This window comes from Caloenas nicobarica, chromosome 17, assembly GCF_036013445.1.
Source record: "Caloenas nicobarica isolate bCalNic1 chromosome 17, bCalNic1.hap1, whole genome shotgun sequence".
NCBI lineage: Eukaryota > Metazoa > Chordata > Aves > Columbiformes > Columbidae > Caloenas > Caloenas nicobarica.
In genome coordinates this window covers 7779061-7802152 of record NC_088261.1, presented here as the reverse complement: position 1 = coordinate 7802152, position 23092 = coordinate 7779061, and the positions used below count along the sequence as shown (strand labels likewise).

At 42.1% G+C, this 23092-nt stretch overlaps 1 protein-coding gene across 1 annotated transcript in view; it reads right to left on the bottom strand.

Annotated features, from left to right (window-relative positions):
• The window catches only part of LOC135995784 (sphingosine-1-phosphate transporter SPNS2-like), a 124905-nt gene that overhangs the window by 87748 nt on the left and 14065 nt on the right, over positions 1-23092 (bottom strand). Inside the window, exon 2 of the mRNA XM_065647318.1 lies at positions 3816-3881. Within this exon, the coding sequence (XP_065503390.1) occupies positions 3816-3881 (66 nt within the window). The remainder of the gene's footprint in view (positions 1-3815; positions 3882-23092) is intronic.

The window sequence follows — 23092 nt, the reverse complement described above, 5'->3', positions numbered from 1 at the left end:
CCTAGTTGAATGCTGCATGTTCCAGAGCTGGACTGTGGTTCTCTCTGCCTCAGACCTGCTGTGTGACTTTGGGCAGGTCATTTCTCCCATCTGGCTTTCTTCATTGCCTGATCTGTAGAAGAGGGCAAGCCTCATTATCCCTTCCTACATAAAACATCCTGAGATCTACAGAAGACAGATCTTATTGAGAGCCAGGCGCTATTATTGTTAGAGCTCTGGGGCTAAACAGACATTGGCAAGAGACACAAAAGCAAAATAAATCCAAGGGCAAGGAAAGCAGACAGAGCAATAAAGCACAAAAATTGAAGAAAGAAGAGGGAAAATCTAGCAAAAACCAGAGTATAGCACTGGGGCACTGCTGCTGTGGTCTAAGTATATATGGAAGGTTAACAGCACTTTGAAGCAGTGCTATCAATCCAGTTGTCCATCTTCTCAGTCTTTGTGTATTTAGAGGCCTGTAGTTCTGGCGACTCCAAATTGCTGCTTCTGCCTAACTCCATACACGGGAAAGACTTCTTGTATGGTTTGGCTTAAAAATGTATTGACTGACTACAGCCGTACAGCCCAAGTAGGCAAGGAGATGCTCTGTCACCTCTTGAGATCAGCCAAGATTATCCTTTTTCCAGCTGGGAAAAGCAACCAGTAAGAAATGAAAAGCACAAGAAAGCTCAGATGCAGACCTGTAGGACAGTTAAGTGAACTTAACTGATATTTACATAACTGTGTATGTTGTGCTTTAAAAAGGAAGCATCATCAAGAGATAATGGAGGCTCTGGAATGAACACAGTTACATGCCTGTTACTTTGCAACGCTACCGAGCAAGCAGCAATTGCGATCCATCTGTCAGCGTGTCCTTTGCTGTCACAGATCCTTGTTGCAGAGACAACTACCACGTTCTGCTCTTTTCCATTACAGATGACGCTGGAGTGTCCCTGTGATTCTTCTGTACAGGCAGCTACAGTGTCCCTCTGACCAGCTTTCATTATATCTCTTAGGCAAAGAGCAGCTTGTATCTTGGGATTAATATAAAAGAAGATAAAAATTCAAATTCTGTCTTTGCAGTTCCTAAGAAACCAATCACCTTTGCTTTCCAGAGAGCAGCAGAAGCTGGAAGTGTATGAATTGGCTTTTGAATGTTTGGAGAGAGAGAGCTACAAGATTGGCTGTGTCTGCAAAGAACGGGTTATGGTACGATGCAGGGTCAGGCGTTGCCTTTGGTGGATTTCTTTTCCCCTTGCCGTTTGAGTTTTCAGTACCATCTCTTTCTAAAACTGTTTGCAGCCTTGTTTCTCAGTTAAAAGGATATTTTTATTTAAGCCTGTTTGATGAGTGATATGAACTGCCAGTGAATACTACACTTCACTCCCCCTCATTAACATTGTAAATTAATTTAGGACTCATTTAGATGCAGGATTAACAACCTGAGGACTAATCCACTCTTTATTCAGAGGACATATTCAAGATGAGCAGTCTTTCGTCTCACATCACTCAATTAGTTAGCAGGACCATCTCTTGGGAATAAAATGATATTTCTGTCTCTCTGCTTGCAAAGGAACTGTTCAAGGTTAAGGCTGAGGTCTGGGAGACATCAGTCCTGGTCCCAGCTCCACTATAGCCTTTCTCTGCAACCTTGGTCACATACTTTTACACTCTGCATCCATTTTCCCCAATCTGCACATCTAGAGAGGTCAGACTTGGAGAACAAACAAAAGATTGAAATTAGTGTTTATGGTGGTTTAGCACAACATGTTTTATTTCACCACGGTTAAGGGTACACGGGCCACGGGCCAGCTGCCAACACAGAGACTTGTGAAGCTGAAGTAATATATCTAATAAGTTTTCAGTTATGTGCCCCTGCCCTTACTTACGCGAAATGGTGTTTTATTTTGTGAGTATTCTTTTCCTGTGATGGCACTGTGATTAATACATTATTATCTATATTGCAGGGGCAAAGTCAAGCCCTCAGTTTTCAGATGAGCAAAATAAAAAGAGGAAATATTGCTTTTCTTAAAGCACCAGCTATCAGTTAGAAAACTCTTGACACAGCAGCGATCTTGCAATATCTCAGTGACACTGTTTTCAGCTGCCCTGTATGTTTGCTAGAGAAATAAATAATATTTCTTGCAATTAACAAATGAAATGCCCTGTTGGAGCGTAGCTCTTACTTGCTGTCAGTAAATCATCTGCAGAACAGTTTCATCCACTGAGGGGAATGAAGATTAAATACATGCTCTGGCAAGTGTCACTTTCCACCAGAATATTTTGTTGAAGGCACTTTGCGTCTAATGATACATTGAGGACCTGTTCTTCTGAGTACAATAAATAAATACAAATAATTGCTGTAGAAAAGAGCCTGACGGACAACCAGTGCCACTTTGGGCATAACTGATTGATGCTACTTATAATCAGTAACGCTTGTAAAGCTCAGGACTTCTGTTCTGGACACGTGCTGCACATATCAGCTTAGCTCAACTCTGCCGTCCCACAACGACAGCGTTTTCAAAGCCCTAATGCAAATGGTTATTAATTGTTTGTAATGCAACATTACCAAGAAGCTGTAACCAGAAACGAGGACCCCGCTGTGTCATGGATTGCAGAAAATATAAAGGAGGATATAATGCAGTGCTTCACACAGTTTGAAATCAAGGGCCAAATGACAGAGCTCCAGAAAATTCTCACCTCTAGTGGGAGCATAAAGAATGAATGATTTTATACACTTTATTGCTGGCTACAGTTTCACGGACAAGCTTCTGACAGGCATTTAGTAGTCCCTGTGACAGCACAGGAAAAAAGCATGGAAAAAATGTCTTTCTGGCACACTATTTCTAGTCCTAATTGAATTCTATTTTTTTTTGAGATATAATTGTCCCAGTATGGTTCCCTGAGACAGGTGACAGTGACGAGACAACCACAGCACCACATATCTGTGACTCCAACTAATAATTCTGTAGGAAGTTTCCAAACCAGACTCCTTCTCTCCTTAAAATACTGCATTTTCTCTCTGGCTAGTCCTTTCAACTCTTCATAAAGATCAAATTGTGCTATTATAACTACCTGAGACTGCTACTCAATGTCATCAAATCCAGCCTGTTGACAAAGGCTCTAAAGCACCTCAGGACTAGAGGCCAGGAAAGCTGGGTTTGTCCTGGGGTGTTACAGCTCTGTCTGCAGATGTTTGCAACACTCGATTGTCTGCTACATTAAAAGGACATCACAATTGCAGTAATCCTTCTTCCTTAAACACAAGGAGAGAAATGTCTGAAGCTAACAGCACCAAAATGATCGGGCTGTTGTTAATCCATGAGTTACCAAGAATGCAATGATTGTTAGCCTTTCCCGCAGTTTTCATCCTCAGGTACCTGTCCTGATGAGTTTTACGTTTTCATGCCACACTGTATTCCCAATTACTGAACATTCAGCAGATTCTCTGTAGAGCACATGAAGGACACCATACATCACACTTATTACCAACCTACAGAGAGTTAAGCGAAGTAAGAACAACAGGATCCTGCTGTTGGTTTATTATGAGTTTCCTGACCTAGAGGAAGAAGCCACGTCCTTTTTTAATGTAGTTGTCATAAATAGTATCATTAGGTTTGTTTGCTTTTGGCCCATTCTGCACCTAAGTCATTCTGAACCCTGATCTCATGCTCACCAGCAAATCAAAACTAAAAAACCCTTCATGTGCACTCACCTTCCTAGTAGGAGAATATTTCAAAAGCAATGTGCCCAAGGGCCATAACTGAAGAAATCCGAGAGCGCCCTTCTGAGAAGAGGAAGGTTGCAAAAACCAGCAAGAAAACAAATACTCTTACCTGTCTGCAATAAGCCAGCCCCGCTGTCTTTGACTCCGAAGTGTTGCTGGATGTCTAGTAACACACCTACAAGGAAAAGAGAGAGAAGGAACTCAGTGCCTTCAGCCTTTGAAAAGCACACAACACAAACAGTTTGTGAAGTATCAGCAAAGCTTCAAATTCCAGTAGTTTAGACACATAACTTCTAAAGTTTTCACACTGCCTTTTTTCTATACGTGCACACTCAATAATTCTGCTCATCACTGCAGGTCATGGGAATCAACTAAGTGCCAACCTGAACTTGCTCACCATAAATATCTCAGCTTTTGGGACTGCCAGGATCACACTAAATGACAAACACAAAGAGATAAAAGACCCAAGAGATAACTATTCCCAGAAGACATCTGGGACAATGCCAAGAAAACAGACATAGATTAAAGGTACTAAAGCAAAACAGATACAGAGAAGGAAGGATAAAGCAAGAAAGCTCATTTGTCATATTCAATATTACTTGGACATCACCATTTACTCAGGGCAGCATTCAGGTTGGCTTTTAGACCACCAATATTGGCCCAGTAACATTAGTTCAACCTCCTACAGCAATCCCTCCTTCCACAATCTATCAGACTGTTCAGCCCCAAGCAGGGAAGGCTCAGGGTGGGGAAGAGTGTGAATCTTATCCATGTCTATCACTACCTGAAAGGAGAGGGGTAAAGAAGCAGCTGGTGCAGACAGACTCATGTCAGATTCATTCCTTCTAAACTAGCAGGTGCACAAGGGTCAAGAGCAAGCCAATAACCTGTGCAAGAAGCAAAATGGCACAAACTACTGTCCTGCCACAGGACACCACAGGGACCGATTCAGTGATGGAAAAAGGCAGATGAAGAGCTGTAGCCCTGCCTTATTAAAACCGTCTGAGGAGGCAGATCCCTTGAGCAGTGGGGGTTGGACTAGATCATCTCCACAGGTCCCTTCCAGTCTCAACGACTCTGGGATTTTGCGCTCCGAATCCCATGATGGAACACACACACAGATGCCCAGAGCTCCCTCCACCACCCTGAAAGGGGCCTGTCCTGCCCACAGCAGCGTATTCCCAGCCACACCAGAATGCCTAAGAGGCACGTTAAACCACCAAACATTATGAGGAGCAGGAGCCTGGGATGTGATGGAAAACATAGCCTCAGAAAGAAGATTTTTTTTTTTATTTGCATCAGAAACCAGAAAAGCAAGTACACGGGATTATAATGGTGCCTACACAGTAAAGCAGAGGAGGTCCTCCAGTTCATTACAAATAAATTATCTGTCCAGTGACAATGGCTTTACACTTCTACAGTGCTTTTTTTTCCACAAGAGATCATAATGTGTTTTACAAGCTTTAACTATTGTAGCCACAAATGAAATACATTTAGGACACTGAAGTGTAGCCACCTTGGATTAAGCCTACAACTTCATTCAGGTGGTGGAAAGGGAGCAGGTTCTGTGGATGGTCAATGAAACAGGACAATATAGAACCACAATTATAAGTCTTGTGTGAGCTTGGAAGAATGTCTCAGATGATTAATAGAGATCTACATGTGTAATTGGCATGGATTTCCTACTCCCAGTCTATTCTATATTCTCTTTGGGCTACAGGTGTTTTGAGATGGGATTTAGAACATTAAATTAGAGGCAGCTGCAAGCAGATGATACAACACGTGTGTGAAGGGACAGGAGTTTCACTCCGCTCAGCAGACTCACGTGGGCAGACACTTCTCCTCTCTTAAATTTGCTCACCTCTGTTTCCACCTCACCACGGCAATGACTCACCACAGACTTTAATAAGCTTAAGGGATACAATTAAGCAATGATAGACTAGGGGAGAAAACAGGAAAATGATAGAGCTTTTGACTTTCCCTTCTGCTTCGAGACGATGGGAAGGCAGAGACAGCTGGATTTGGGCTCCAGACAATGACCATGTTCCTTGTAGAGATGTGCTCACACAGCACCTCATGCAACCTAAGAAAGGGAGGCTGCCCCATGAGGCTGACAAGGCCTTTCTTGGATTAAAGTTCACACCTATGTCCCAGGAAGATCTCAAAATAGCCATGGGCAGTGAACAGGCACCGCTCTTTTCAACAGCGCCTCTCAGCAGGGCTGGTGGCCATGGGACGTCTTCATGATTACATGGCGCACGTTAGTGCTCTCACCTATTATTTCCTAAGCACATTTGGCATTTTCAGGACTGAACAAACATACAGGAAAGATGGTGCCAACCTTCCAAAGTATCTTCCTAGCTGAACCAGACACTGTTAATGCTGATGTAGACCTTGGAACTCAATCAGATGAAACACGGGCAGCACCTGGCCAGGGGCGCTGATCAAGATGGGCACAGAGACAGGACTGGCTGGGACACCCAGCCAGAGGAATGACTGGTTACTGCAGCCCTATCAAGGTTATTCCACCAGGCCTGCCATGCTAGCATCTAAGTACCTGACAAAAACACCAAGGCAGTCATCAGATTTTTGTGGGCACTGGGCATGAAGAGGACTTTTAAGAGCAATTTGGAGGATAAAAGGTCTTTGGGTGTGGACTGTTAGATAGGGAAGGAATGCCAAGTAAATGGAGAAGAGGAACGTGGCCAACCTCATCCAACCTCATCCACTCACAGCATTACAGGGTTTCTAGGATCTAGTTAGTGCAGGATCCAGAGCACTGCTGCCACTTATAATGGCCATTTCACAAACGGTAAATAAAAACACCTGATTCTGAGGCTTTTGGAATGCGGGTCCACATTTAATGGTCTAAGTTATCTCTGATTTAGGGGAAACGCCTTGGGAAAGGCAAATTTTCCTGTAAGTGTGTGGTTCAGGCTTCAAACATGGAGGTAGGTGGCACCAATCACGCATGAGGCAAATGCTTGCCTAGATAGGCTTTGTGTTCCTGGCCAGAGCTACGACAAAGCAGAAATTGCAGGACTGGAAGGTCATCTGGTATGGGGTAAAAAGATGCTCTGAACAGAAGGTCATCTTAGTACAGACATTTCTTGTGTTAACCATCATTTTCAGAACTACTCCATAGCAGATCTAGTGTGCAGAGTGTCTTGGTTCTGTCTTATATTTAAAAGAAACATGGGCTCTTCACCTAATTACTGCCACCTGTATATATGAATAAAGAGTCGCCATGGTAAGAAACAGTGTTCATACGCTAAGCCACAATAAAATCACAATTTCAAAGCCAAAAGATATTAGAGCTTCCCTGGGAGAGCCCCATTTTCCACTTACCAAAACAAAACAGCATGATTTGATTTCAAACCACTTCCAAGGCAGGTGCAAAATATAGAGCTAAGCTGTGCACTGAGCGCAAAGCTACAGACACAAAGCCACGGGTTTTCAGCTCACCAAGCCTTGCATCGGAAATGCCAATGCACATTCTTCGAACACGGTGTGTGTGCTCCAATACCATTGGCCAACGTAACTACTTATTTTAAAAGCACGTGCATTTTTAAAGGTATCTTTTAATGGGGAAATATTATGGTGCTTGAAAGGAACCAGCACACAGCTCTGCACATGATGCAGGCTGGACACTGACAGTGATTGTGTCCCTCCCACCCCAGTGCAGCCCGGGACCTGCACCCCTCTTTGGAGAAGCCTCAAAGGAGATGGGGGAGAACCCAGTCTCATCCAAGCCCAGTCTCAGCCACTCTCTTGGCTCCCAAAGAGCCAGAGCACACTCTGTACTGACAACTCTTTTTCCTCCATTACCTGTTGCTACCTACCTCTCCATCCTTAGGAAGGCATTTTCCTTCCAGGCTGTGCTCCCTGGTTCTTCCAGGACCAGCACCCTCAGGTGGAGGGAACTAAGCAGGGACAGCCAAGCTCTGGCCTCCTACCATTAAAGGTACAAACCACCTTCCTACCATCAGGCTCTTCCTCATGCCTGCAGACATATTCAACCTGCTTCAAATAATACTTTAGGAGACATAGGAGTGGTGTACACACACGTCTGTTCAGAGACATATGAAAAGATTAGGTGGGGAGAAGTTTATTCAGAGGTCTCTGTGATTGTATCTTCACTGCAAGCCCAAGGTGTGACTGTGGTTCACAGACGCATCCCCAAGCTTCAAATGAGCCGGCTTCAGATCAGCCACCCACTAGTTATTAAACACCAGCTTCACTATTTGGACCCAATTTAAATGCTCAGGTGCAGAAAACCACCATGGTAGCCCTGCTGATATTTGTACCTCAAGATTAACTCCCACTCCTACCAGAACTAGCAAATCTAAAACTAAAGTCCAATACCACCTTCTTTGGTTTGCCATGGAAGCATTCCCTGTCTTACATGCAAACAGAAGCAGGCCTGCTCTTTAAATATTGCTAAATAAGTGGTGACATGCTTGAAAATATAGACAGGAGCTTCCTTAGGACACACACACACAAACAGACTTTCCTTCTGCAAAACTCCACAGTTGCATGACGTGACAGTAGGCATCCGTGAAGAAGTCTTTGGTTTTGAAATAGTGTTGCAGGATTAAAAAGAAACAAACAAAACAAAATGAGCAACTAGCCTAATCAAAACAAGGGTTTCCTAAGATCTGCTCACACTGGCATGCAAGAAACCTGTGACCTAGAAAGCCTAGAAAAGAAGCTGCCACCACCCACGGTGGCACGTTTAGAAAGGGGTTTCTCGGAGTAATAAAGCACAACAAGCTGGGGTCTCGGTGCCCAACACTGCAGTCGTTCCCGGGCCATGAAACAGCTGCTTAAAAACTCACTAACAAAACCCCAGGGTGGGCAAGTGTGAGAGCCCAAAGCCTCCAGAAACCCAGAGCCTCCCACCGCTCGCAAGTGCCCAACGGTGCCGGGGTGAGGGCTCATCGCAGAGGCTGTGCTGGAAACGGAGAGCAAACCCACCAGGACACACACGAGGACGTGCTATGTGCCCTCTTGACCCATTTTCGGTGAGCTTTCATTAGGAAAGGTGCTTCCCCTCAGCCAAGCACATTGCTTCTTGGGAAACAAAATAAAACCCAATATTATCCTTGCACCACCCACTTATTCCATTCAATGTTTTTATCATTATTGTAATATCAGTGGGGAAGTATCTGAGCTATTCATTCATTCCCAAAGGCTATTGGCTTACCTGCACAGCATGTCACAAGTAATTAATAATTAGGAAAAAAAAAATAAGGAATCCAATTAACCAAGGGCTTGGAGAAGAAAATATATTAAAAAATGACGTCTCCTTCTCTCTCTGGCAGCGGCTAAGTAATAATAAATGATGGTTCCTCTAACATACCTACAACTCCACTGTAATGTTGTATGCAAAGCATAAAATTGTCTGCAAGCATGGGAGGGGATAAAAAATGTTCATCAGGTGTAGAATCAATTAGCACAAGGCATCATTAACACAGGGTCAGGGCGTCTGGGGAAGGCGGCACAGGACAGCTAGTCCTGCTCAGATTTAAAACAAAAAACAAAACAAAAAAATCAAAACAAATAGGAATTTGAATGCAACCATGGCTGCCAAATGCTGGGTGCCTCACTGGCAAAACCACACCCTAATCAAATCCCTCATCTTCTTAATTACAGTGTAGGGCTGTTCCCAGGACTATGGCTGGGAAGGAAGCCCTTGTCAAATGGGGAACATGGGATAGCCAGCCAACATGAGCCCAAGAGCTTAAATAAATTCCAAAAAACCTGAAGATTTTCCATTTATGATCCAATGCAACAACAGGTCTCACCAGTAAAACTGCAAAATGACATGGGTTAAATCTGAGACTAAGCTCACAGCGTTACTTCACCCTTATTTCCAGCCCTGCCATACAGCTCCCTATTAAAGAGATCTTTAATTTCATCCCTGCCTCATCTCACTTTAAGACTCCTGCCTTGGCCCAGCTTAATCAGCCGTGCAATTCCCACAAGCCAAGGGAAGACTTCAATTACAGATAAATGACATGATTTGGATAAAAGGGCAGGATAAAATGAATTGGCACCTAGACCTGCACTTGAAAACAAACTCATTCATTGGGACTTGGAAAGATTCCTTTATGTGGAATGGTAAAATCAGAAGTTACAATTTTAAGCAACCAACAGAAACATAGGTAGTAGCTAAGGTTTATATTGGTCATTTAAAATGGCAGAAATCATTAACAGCTTTCAGCTGAAGCTGGCCAGACCCTACTCCCATACCCAGCACCTCCATCTCAGGACTCAATTCAGACCCTCTTTCTAGTTTTTAACTCACACACACCAAGCAAGGCATGCTGTGCACTGCTGTACCTGCTCAACACAGAACGGAACACAGTCTTTACCGAGGGAAAAGGTGAAAGCAGCCTTGACAGATTTTTCAGATCAAAGAGCAGAGCCTCAAAAAACAAGAACATTATTATTTCATTCATTCAAATCATAGAAAATTCGGACTCCCCCCATTTACACTCTCCTTATACATGCTATGGCAGAGAAAAGTGGTCCTGCTAGCAAAGCTCTAGTTGTCTCCTGGTTTTCTAATCTTTACAAAAGATTAACAAGTCTAGCTAATCATGCAATGAAACATATCTCAGAGACTTTGTATGTGAAGTAATTAAAATAAATAAAAACAGTGTAGATAATGATTGAGCAAATCAAGTGCACACAAATTCAGCCAGTGAGTCACCGCTCCCTTGTTTTCCTTATTGGAAAACTTGGCGTATCACCATACCAGAGTGAGGATGAGTCAGGAAACTGGCATGAGCCACAAATTGCAAGGAAATTAAAATAAGTACCTACAAAATCTCTTTTTTTGAGAGACTTTGGAGATTTTTGCTGGCTTTGTACAGATGTGGCTATGGACTTCACAGCTCTATTCTCATGGTTTTCTGTCTAGACAAAAATCAACAAAGAGTCATTTATGTGTTTTTCTAGAGACTATATAATGATTAGGCTCTTGTTCTCAGAATCAATTTGATGCCTTTACTTTTACATCTTCTTGCATATATTTTAACCAAACACATTTGAAGGATACTACCATATTCTACTGAACGCTCAATAACATCTTGCCTAGTAAGTGGCCAGATATCACTTGCTTAGAACCAGCCAAAGTACATGCAAATATTTTAACAGTACTAACCTGAGAACTAATGGTGCGCATGACATGAGGGTAACAGTTCTCAGCCTAATTCTGTGCAAGCACAACCTCTAGCTGGTCACTTTGTCACCTCCCTCATTCACACAGACCATGAGAACTTGCACTGTTATTTTCTGGCACATCCTCTGTTGGATTTGAGACTTTTCAGCCAGGCACCAAAAAGCCTGTGCGATCAGGTGCACCTTCTGCGCACAAGCAGCTACGTGTCTGGAGCTGCCACTACATCACATTTCACTATAAAAAACTGCAATCCAAAACGTTAAACTAAAAAAATTATTTAGAGAGAAATAAAAAATGCGGATTTCAAGATTGTGAAGGCTAATGGAAGAAAGCCTCTATGTTCTCTAACGTCACACTCTAGTGAGTGAGGATTTTTTACCCGCTCCCTTCCCTTTCATAGCCACACACACTTTTGTGACACAGGCTGAGATAAGAGTGAACAACTGGGGCAATTAGTGACTGATGATTTACAGCACATGACAGCTAATTTCTCCAGTTAAGAAGATTTCTATCAAATCTGTAGAAATATGCACTCAGATTGGACATACTTCCAAGTGACTGCATCTCATTTCTCATTTGCATTTTGCTTCTGCTTAGCAATGCCTCGAAGCTATTTTGGAACATCACAAGCTGTCCAGGGCACGATGTTATCATTGGATGTAATCGTAAGGAGCTTTCTATTCTTTCGTACTACAAAGAATGTTTTATAAAATGCAAGGGAGATGCCTTATCAGAGGTTCCCTGCACAGAGTGGCCTGCAGAAGAACAGCAGCTGGGTGGTAAAGAAGCTTGGCAGAGAACGTCAGGAACATTCTGGGCAGGTTTCTGTTGCACAGAATCACCAGTTTCTTAGTGAAAGCACAACAAATCTACTGCTGTCGTCCTGGGTTAATAAAAAGCTCTGGTAATCAACTTCATATCAGCAAAGGGGTATATGAGCACATCTCCAGTGCTCCTGCCAAGCTGCATGCTGATTTTTAAAAGTGGCTTTGCAATGTTAAGTTAATGTCCGCAACACAAATCTCCCTCTGGGACCTAGATCTGGAGATGATCATAAGACTTGAAGTGCTAAAGCAGGAAAAAGTGGAATTACCTATACCATATACTCCACAGATGAAAAACTGGCTAAAACTGTGATGCCAACTTGGTGCTGCAGCCCACTTCTAAGACAGGAAATCTGGAAAAAGAAAAAAAGAAAAAAAGAAAAAAAGAAAAAAAGAAAAAAGAAAAAAGAAGAAAAAAGAGAAGCACCCTACTGTTTCAAGTAGCTAGCTAAATCTTCTTCCCAAATTGTCTTATTTTAACTTCCAGATGAAAAAGGTTTTGGCTGCAGATAAAAATACCTACCCTAATTTTAGAAATCCCAGAACGGCCCTTACTGTTATATTTATGCTTTAAACGTGTCTGAGACAGCACTGCTGAACATGGCAAATAGGTTTATGAGTCTGTCACTCTGCATAAAGAAAGGAGGATAAAGCTGCCCCAAGTCCACCCTTGCACGCTGCTCCCTTTCATCCACCTGTTCTCCCCAGGGCACCAGAACTGGGACTTTCTGGGTCTCCTCACCCACCTCCTGATCTGGAGGGCACTGTGACCCATACAGCAGCTTCTCATATTCAATGCATATTCCCTTCCTCTGTCCCTCTCCCCACTCTTGAATTAACTTGGGAAACTCTCCCATCACGAGTGTGTTGATCTACACAAGAATCCTACTACATGGTGCATTAATATATAAGATATGATGTAAATAAATCAAAAGGCCCTGCTTAGAGGAGCTTTTTCGTATCCTCACATGACCAGACAGAGACGTATTTCCCTGTAGATGAGGCTTGAGGGTATATTACCACACACTGCCAACATAGGCTCCTAGAATCCTCTTGTGTTTTCTTCCATAACTACTTAAAGCAGCCATTGCCACCCTCTAATCACGGGCATTTTTTAATCTGTGTATGGGTGGAAATGCCCTTCCATCATTGTCCATTCCAGCATCTCCCACTGACTGAAAATACCTTTCTCTGAGCACAAAGCAATGTGAAGTTCCTCCTCGCACCTCCCACAGAAATGAATTAAGCATTTGCATTTCTTCCTGGGTCCTGGTCAAGCTGTGCCGGGAAATGATCAAGTACAGTGCAAATCTCTTGATGGCTGCATTAGTTATTGTAAGCAATGTGTCTTTAAATTCATCCAGCTGACAAGGCAAGTGGCTTTGTACAGTTAATTTGCAAGGCACATGGGTATTCAGAGAAGATCTGTGTGGGGCACAAAAGCTTATTAAGAGACCCAGAACTTACCCACAGCACTGGTAGGGAAAAGAGAAAAGAAACCAGCTGTGGACTTATCACGGAGGATCATTTAAATGCTTCCATCCAGCTTCTTAAATATGACCTATTAAAGAATTTACTATGTTCTACAATAGCTCCATGGCTGATATAGAAGAAAAATGTGTGTATAAACCCTATACCTGCATAAGAGCATGTACTTAGTTGAGAAAAGAGTGCACTAAAATAAGCCTGACACCTCGGGCTTCTCTATAAGTAGAAGCGGTCACTAGTGGAGCCCTGTGACTACAGCGACACCAGGAAATGCTCAGAGCACAAACCTGGCTTGCCCTGTTTTATTTAGAGAGTGTTTTATTTGGTGCAAGTTGTAGCAATTTCTGAAGCTAAAATACCTTCCACAGCAACATTTTTTATTTTGTCCAGTTGCATTGCCACAGGACCTCTGTGAGCTCAGCCATGGTACCAGGACAGTGATGCACATTCCTCAAAGGCATATCTGCATTAGCAAAACCTGAATTCAACCCAGGCCTAAGAGACAGGGCTGCTCTGTTCCCAATCCTGACACTACATCACTATGTAACCTTGGGTAAGTTATTTGATCATGCAGAATTTCAGAGTCTGCATTAGCCTAATGAAGATAATAACAATAATCATGTGTGTCACAGATACAGTAGGGCTTGGTTATTATGTTCTTGTGAAGTGCTTAGAAGAGCCCCAGATGAAAGGGAAATTAGGAGAAGGAAAATTAATTAAAAGACATGTGCATCCCAAATAAAAAACAGACAGGAACAATGTTGTTGCTGTTATTAGGAGAGTCTCTCTGATTTAGGGCAGCTTTTATTTCTGTGTTGGTAAAGCAGACCCACTTTAACCACTTTCTGTGTTCAAACTTTATTTGTAGATTGTGGGTAGGTGATAAAGGCTGCCGAGCCTCTGATACTGCAAACATAAAGGCCTTTGATCAAAGGTCTGACTTCACAGTAACTGACATCTGTGATATGACACCGCTGACAGGCTGCTGCTGTTTGCACTGCTGCAAGGCAAAACAAGGAATCAAAAAGTTACTACCATGCTGAAGGAAAGACTAGGATTGAAGAAAAGGAAACATTTCCTGTGGGTAAACACACCATAGTGAGCACAGTTCACTAGTGAGAAATGCTGCAATGAAATTATGTTAAATTGCCAAGTTCTTGTTAATAACAGACTTGTGCAAATGGAAACATCTTTACTACAGTGGTTTTTACCTAGGAAGTACTAAGCACTGATCATTTAAGTCAGTATCATTCCCTGTTTTAAACACAGGGAAAGAAACACAGTGAGAGATGCAGCGATACATCTGAGCTCCTCTATAACAGAGCAGCACAGCCCCGAATGAGGCTCAGGCTCCCTGCTCTTTGCCCAAGCCTGGACTGGTCTCCACTGGACGAGGCTTCGTCCTTTGCCAAAGCTGAACCCTGGTTCTTCCTGCAGCATGCCAGGAGTGTTGGATGCCGCACTCTAATTCACCAGCATCCAGTGACAAATACGCTTTCCACCCTAACTTCACTGTGTAAATGTCCGAGTGACACCAAATTCCATGAACTATCTCTCAGGGCATTCAGGAATGAATTTCTTAAAAGTAAGTGAGTACAGGAACTTGGGAAGAAATTAATAATTGCACATTCTTTCTAGGACACACAGAAACCTTCCTTTACCTTGCACAGAAAGTTTTCTTTTTTAAAAAAAATGGAGTGGTGTTGAACCCTTCATTTTTGAAGAGTCAGATTTTTTTTTAAGTGCTGTCAGCAAGTCACCTACACTTTAATTTGTTATAATTAACACCACAGTAGAAGAAAAAGGGCCCTAGCCTCCACCCATTCCAGAAGACACTGCAATACAGTTAAACAGGGAGTTTGGGTTTCTCCCCTTACCTATAAACAGTAAGAGGCTCTAATATGTTAAGCTTCTGCTGATGAGATGTGCATTAACTCCCTAATGACAGGTGCACCTCAGAGCCTGGACAGCTAATCACAAGATCACGAGTTAACTGCAGCACAGGGCTCAGGGAAGCCCAAGTCTTTTCCAAAGAACAGCTTGGCAAGGTCCCACCAGCCAGTTCATGGTAAGTTCACAGCAAAAAGTTATTTCCTAAAAGCAGAACCAATAACTCCCCTTTTCCTATGGTTTTACGTCTTGAGACAGCATTCTCTAATGCTGTCAGAGGTGGCAGATGTTCAAAAGCTTTTGCCTTTGTGGGTTTTTTTTCCACATCTAATAGATGTTAAGCTCATGTTACAGGGACTCCCTCATTTCCCTGACTTTAAATTTCTATGAAACCTCAAGCAGCACTGAAGCTTTCAGAAGTCTTCTTTCTTCAAGTGCGGCCCAAACTGGCCAATGGATTAAAACAGTAAGAGGAATAAGAGTAACCTAGAGACTGACTTACAAAACACCCTCACTTTAAAATAAACTTCTTCCATTGCAGTTCATGTCTTCTTTTACTGGAATTGCTGAAGTTATTTATTTTGGTCTTAGCGGACACATTTTAGAAGTGGAAAGTCCACACTGACTTTCCTGTTTCAGAACAGCTATACACATTATAGATCTGAAACCAGCTACAGTGGCTTTTCCTTTCTATACAGAAGAAAAACCAGCAGTATTACTGCACTGTTATCTATGAACTTGGAAATGCGTACGTTATCCCATGACAGTTAATCAACACTGTCAGTCTTTTAGTAAGATATAACACCACACAACTCTGGTGAAAAATAGACCTAGTAAAATTTCTTGCAATGATGTTTAATAATCTTAAGTTTCATAGCTGGCCAATAAAACATCACTTTCAGGACAGACAGTCCCGAACTCTCACTCCTTATCACAGGATGTGTTTATGTGTGAAGTGGAAAACTGTCAAATGTTCAGAGATAATCAAGATTGGGCACAGGTGCTGCACACAAGGGACTATCACTGAATTAAAGCAAATAGTATTTATCTTTCCCTCTCTACCCACACCCTATTTTTGCACAGTAACATCTAAGCAGCTGAAGGAGGTCAGGAAGAAAATGCTTAGCCACTGAACTTGTACAGAACATAAAAGGTAGAGCTCCCTTTGAAGAAACAGCCTGTTGGGGTCCTGTGAACCTGCTTTCTCTCTGAATACAGAAGAAAAGATCTATTTTAAAATTAAGAGGCAACACAGTCCTCAATCTGAACAGTAATCCACGCTCTTTGGTCCTGTACTTCAGTCACTGATATTAAAACTACTTCTTTTAGGACACGTGTCAATCCTTTTGATAATTTTTTCTTGGTTTAGATGTTGAGCAGAAAATAAAGCATCTTCATTCTACGCGCATCAGAATGCTGCACGGGGAAGAGGGGAAAAACTAAAAAAAAAAAAAAAAAAAAAAAAGCCAGTCTGAATCAAAGGGGAAAAAACCTCAACACTGTCTGATTATCGAAAGTGCCTGTGTGGTCAGTAAATTTAAAGTAAATGAGGATTCAGGAAGTACTGCAAACTGAGCACCAAGATCAGTGCTATCGGATAAAGCGATGCTCAGGTAAAAGGAACTCTTTGTCAAGCATTCTGCCGTGGGGGTATACGTACTGCAGGTGGAGAGCAGATTTAAGGTCTTGCATAAGCGTGCCGTGCCCAAAACCCTTGAATCTGGAATCCCGCTTGACTATGAGAACACTGATGGTCTGCAAGATGTTTGCTGGGAAGCTGGGCTGTGGACAACCTGCTGACCGCTGCTTTTTTCGATCCCTCAGTGCTGAACCAAGAGAAGTTTGGTCTGGATAGAAGTGCAGAACACACCATAGTACGGATATAGGTCACCGCTGAACGTGTTTTAGCATATATAGGCGGTAGGTAAATCTGCAAGGACCTGACAAGATAGATATGTGAGCCACCATAGCACAAAGAACTTTATTTTCCAACAGGCAAACGCCAAGCTAGCAAGGGTGCTTTCAAGTCAGTCCAAAAGCCAGACACGAATGCCACCCAAACAGCAGCAGATCGCTCCGTGCAGGTCTGAACAGGCACTGCAGGTCTTCCCAGGAGGAACGCGCTTCTCCAAGGGAGCTGCAGCATTCCTCGCCAGCCTCCACATCGCAATGGTTTTCAGATGGGGTCCCAGAAGTCATTTACTCTGTCAGCTATTCCCCCCGCAAGGTATTGGGGGTGATAGAAATGAAAACGAGAGAAAATTAATCTCTTTGTTAATGTAGAAAGGTGCAATTAATGAGTCATAGCAAGCTTGTATAAATAAATGGCATTGTTTAAATCTTATTTGTAATTATACTTCTAGCCAGAGACTTTCAAAGCTGCATTGAGAATATGGCATCCAATCGTCTAATTTATTGTTATTTTAAGCAGGTACTGTATGCCCAAATTCCCTTGGCAGATTATATCTCAGCTTAAATGTTTCGCTAGAGGTAATTTTCACATGTTCGTGACAACAGCGATGAGAGGAAGGAAATCAAACAAAAGAGAATTCCGTCTATGTTATCCAATTTCTTCTTCTCTCTGTGGCAGATTGAAAGATGTGAGTGCAAAACTGCAAAGCTGTACAGTCGCTGTGCTCTGCCTGCTTCGCACTGGAGAGAAAGCGAAGTGAGGAAGGATCAAATGCAAGTGGTTTGGGAGAGGAAACAAACCAGTACACTCTATTAGAAATACAAAAAACTGCTCTTCGTGCTACTTCTGCTCACTGTACTAGCCACCTGTTCATTACAACAATGGTAGTTAATAAGAAACAAAAACTCAGAAGCAGATCACCTTGAAAGTCTTGTTCATATTTCTTCATCAGCCTCCTGCAGTCCCCAACCACAGACTTAAACTTCCTAGGATTAAAAATGTATAGAAATATAGAAGGTACTGAGAGGAAAACAATTCGTGCCAACGCATATGTAAATTCAGAACACCAATCTGCCTAAGAAATTAGTCTTATTAACACCTCGCTTGAAATACCCCAGGCATCCCGGGAAGGCACCTGGTGATCCCCAAGGAAATAGATGCAGTTTTGAGGAACTGTCACATAGCTGGTTGTTCTTGAAAAGCTGGACAGAGAACAAAAATGGTTGGAGAAGTGCCTATCACGTATCTACTGCTTTTTAATAGCTATCGCAGTGCTGCAGGGTTGCATGGAATCTCAGACACGTAGCAAACACATGGAAAATTAGCAGCATCCTAATATATATCACTGCTAACAGCCAGAAGGATCATAGTCACCCATTTATTCACTACGTAAGTTGGGGAAGAGTTACCATCTGTCCTTTTCTCAAGGCACTGTTTTAACCAAGAGACATTTCTACATGAAAGTATAACCAAATTCCAAAGTGCTATATTTTCTAGGACTATAAGATACATATATTTAGAAAAAATTGTTCCCTAAATCAGTTTAACTTCGTTTTTTCCTGCTGCTAGAGTATCTAGACTGCCTCTCCCTCAGTTAAGAAACTTGCCTTTCACATCAACTCAAATTCCCATGCCGCGGATTTGATTTTGGTTTTGTTTCCTGCTCATTTTGCTCCCACTTTGTGACAGAACTGACCCTGAGGAATGAGAACTGCTCCATGCACGTTAAAACTGAACGCAAGTATAATGGGTTTTCCTCCTCTGTCCAGAAATATGATCAGCAGTTTGACTTTTATATGACCACTATTTAAAAACGCACATGTAACACTGTCCAATCTTGAACGGACTTCAAATCTCTTTCTTTCCTAAGCTGCATTGCTATCAAGTGTCTTCTACAGGTAAGAAAATACAACTCGATACCTGAAATGGCAGAGATTGAGAGAAGTCTCTTGCAATTACTTTTAAATGACCTGGCAATTTGGAGAACACCGTTAATTCATCTCCTTGTACATGGGGTCACAAAACTGCTATTCTCTGTCTTCTGATGCTCTAAGGGCTCAAAGGAGTTCAGATATTCAGGGACAACTGGTGTTGTCAGATGCTGGAAGCTGCAGTTGTTAGAAATGACAAAGACATTTGTCAAAAACATACATAGTCCATCCTACTCCTACCTTTTTTGTATAATTTCCTAGTTTTATGCTGTTATTAATATCGCACTTTTTGGGGGTGAGGAGAAAGAAAATATTCACCTCAGGCATCACCACCCTAGGAAACTGCAAAAAGAAAAGACTGCATAAAACATCTATAGACATAGGATCCTGCTGCGTCCTGGAGGCATAATACATCTCTATTCAGCTAAACTGTGCAATACAGAAGTGGAGAAAAACTGCAGAAATTGCTTTGAAAACAAAACCAAAAAAGTGTTTTCCTAGAGCCATCATCAGGTTTGCTTGTCAGATCAGATGCCTTTTTTTTGGTGCTCCATTCAAATGCAAAGAAAATGCTTGAAGAAAATTGCTAGTTCTGATATTTACACCCTTCACATAAGCAGCTGGAGTGAGATTTCTGCCATGGTTCAGCAACACCATCAACAAAATAATCTAAACCTAATGGCAGTCATACTGCAAGAACTATTTCAACACATATGCAAGATATTTCTTGATTCCCTACTACATACTCTCTAATAAACTTTATCCTTAGACAATTTTTAAGTACTTATTTTTACAGCAAATTTTAGGGAAACGGGCCATTTCCAGGTAAAGATTATGATCTTGGATGAAGAACTTTACTTCCTCCTCCCTGCACAAAATAATAACTCATTTGCATTATAAGTCAAAATTAACAATGTAACTGCCTACAAATATTCAAGTAAGCCTTCAGAAATGACCCAATACATCCTATTTCAGCAGAAGCACGTCCTAATACTCAGCTCCATTGCTCCAGATAGATACAGACTATTTCCAGAGCCTCTTAAAGCGCTTTGAGTTGCATCAATTTCTTCTCCCAGTCCTTCATATTAATTGATGTCCTCTGAATTACATCATCAATTTTTGCCAAAGCACAGGTATTCAAATGTCATCCATCATCATATTCTTACTTCAAAGCCCTTCTGTTCCTTCTCCCTTTCACACACATGCTCACTCTCAGCATAACACAGGGGAAGCTTCATGTTTTAATACGCACTAACACCAGCTGCAAACAAAAGGTGTGAAAGGAAATTAGGTATGCAAGTCAACTCATTCACAAATTAACTGCCGATTCATTTGCAGGAGCATGATGCTTTGCCACGCTGGAAAGCGCTTGCGAAACAAGAGGCAGTGAGGGGAGCATCAGTGTTTTTCTAGCAGCTTGAAAACAACTGGAGCAGGTAGACGAAAAGATACCTTTGTTTCTGAGAAGCCATTTCAGGTTCGGCTTCTTCTAGTTGCTGTTCTCAGTTTCCAAATACAAGGCAGACATTAGCGTCATCATCAACATTAGGATATTACGTTAATACAGGATATTAATATTATTACCAGGCCACTGTATTGATTATTTGTGAAGAGTTCTGGTATGCTGGGTGAGAAGGCAGAGCTGGAGAGGCTGTGCCCAGCTCTGCAGGATGGTCACCCTGGAACACGGGCCCGCTGTTTTCCATGTGCTCCTGCTCAAGTCCCCTGACATGACCAAGTCTCCTCCCTGTCCTTGCTCTTTGCTGTCCTGCTTCCAGCACCACTTGCAGGGATGCAGGAGGATCAAAGAGCACGGTAGTTTCTGCAACAGGATCTCTTCTTGTGGACCTTAGGACTCCACGGTAACATAAACAGCAATACTTCATGGCTGTGTCCAAAACCTAGGCTGAGCTCTCTGATCCTTCTTCCATTTATTCTTTCTCACGCAGGAAAAATATCAGTATGAACTTTATCTCGGTTGTACAGTGTAAACCTTCTGCAGCTGCCCTGTATTCACACTAACATGGAGAAACTTCAGCCCAGCTATTTACCTTAAAAACTTCCCATTACTCAGTTTCGATCAAGATATGAATATCATTTCCTTTCTGAACCTTTTCAACCCAAAATAAACATTCCGCTTTCACAATCAAACATTTTCATACAAACCCACTACTAACATCTCACAGCACGTTTGAAAAATAAATGGTCGCAGCCTATCAAGTAGAGAGTTTTGCTTAAATTACACACTCTTATTTCATAAAATTACAGAATGTGGTTTTGCCCTCTCGCCGTACCAGGGACTGCACAAAGCGCTGTTACTGCTGCACGACATACGCGTCCTCAGACTGCTTAGACCCAGTCTTCTGCTTCACATTAAATAATGTAGAACCCCATTAATTTGTTCAGAAGCAAAGATAACCATGGCCAGCCTTATTGGTTGAGAGCTGCCAACAGCAGAAGTCCTTATGATACATAAGGAAAGGCCAGTGAAGGAATTAGTGTGTAAAGGTACGGCAGATGATCCATACTGTTCTGCCAATCATCGTCATTACTCATCGGCACAGAACACAGCACGATAGGAACTGCAATTAGGGACTCTAACTGTAAATGAAAATAATACATAATTAGCATATAACCAAAAAGCCCTCTGCAGGCATTTCAGATTTAAGAAGCATCCATGACTGCTTTAGTAAGTATCAGCACTCCACTTCATTTTAGAGCTGAGCAGAAAAGTAAAAATATCTGGAGATTAAAGTATCTTTGTACTTCAAGAACAACCTCTATCCATAGGTTCGGCTACATCACAAGCCCTTGAAGATCTGATTAGTTTGGCTAATTGCATTTACTTGTCATGTCCTCTTGAGAAATCCATACTAAGGCTATGAATATAGTAACAGTTACAATTACAACAGGAAACGCCCAGAGGATAAACTTGATGTAAAAAGCAAACAAAGAACACAGCTTAAATTCTCAGGGCTCCTAAAAGAAAAAAACAAAACAAAACAAAACAACACACACAAAAACAACAAAACAACAAACTCAAACCCCCAACAAAAACAACCACCCATCACCAAGATGAAACCCAATGGAAATGATGAAAGCCAGATGGATGTGCAACTCAGATCCATCTCTCCTTTCACCTCAGCACGTCAAGTTTTCGGACTTTAGAATAAATTATATATTCTTTCAGCTCATGACATAACAAACATATAGCCTAAGAGTAGAGACTGGGTGCTAGCTGAAACTCCAAGCACATCGCTAGTTATTTCAAACCAGCCAAAGGCTCACAGGAATAGCTGACACTTCCCAAGCTGATAGGAATTAAAGAGCAGATTATTTGGGAGATTCTTTGATTTTGCACAGCAAACACCTCAGAATTTTTCCTGCAATAGCTCTTGATCTCACATTTTGAGGTGTCCTAGAAGAGGACAACCTGGTTCTCCAGCATGTCTGTCTACTGGACAGTCACACCGCTGCCAAACAACGGAATCTTCTCTCTGCAGCCAACAAACCAAGCACCTTCTTTACACCCACAGCCGGCACCTTCTGCCCCCAGCACTCTGCTCATCGCCACCACCTTCTCCGGGCTTTCTGTCACCGCACAAGAGAGAGGCAAGTGCCTCCACCTAGATTAAACAGAAAAAGAGCCTGCTGAGGAGTTTAAAACATTCAAAATTCCAGCTCAGAAAAGGAGAGCTGCCAGTGGCTAACATTTCTATGGGCAAAATTACAGCATGTGGGAATTACAGATCTGCAGACAAACCAGCAATTTCTGAGGAATTCAAGGCACCAGAAGCAACAAATTAGGAGCACAATGCTAACAAAATTAGACACAGGCTCCTTTTAACCTCATCTCTATTTTTAAGGCCTTTTTTTTTTTTAAGGTTTTGTATTTGTTGTGTTGTTAAAGTTTCCGTGAAATTGGACTGAGAGCAACTATTTAGGAATGAAGTTTCCCCATAATTTACTCTTATTACCTTAGGACGTGTGAAATTACGTTCATGCCTGTATAAGGAGGTTTCTCTCAGCAATTTAACAGTGACAGAGTAGCACAGCAAAGACAAAACTCAGCAGCAACATCAAAATTTCCATAATCTTTGCAAATATGCTGCTTGATAGGAAGATGTCAGCTGTAGAATTTTTTTTTTTTTG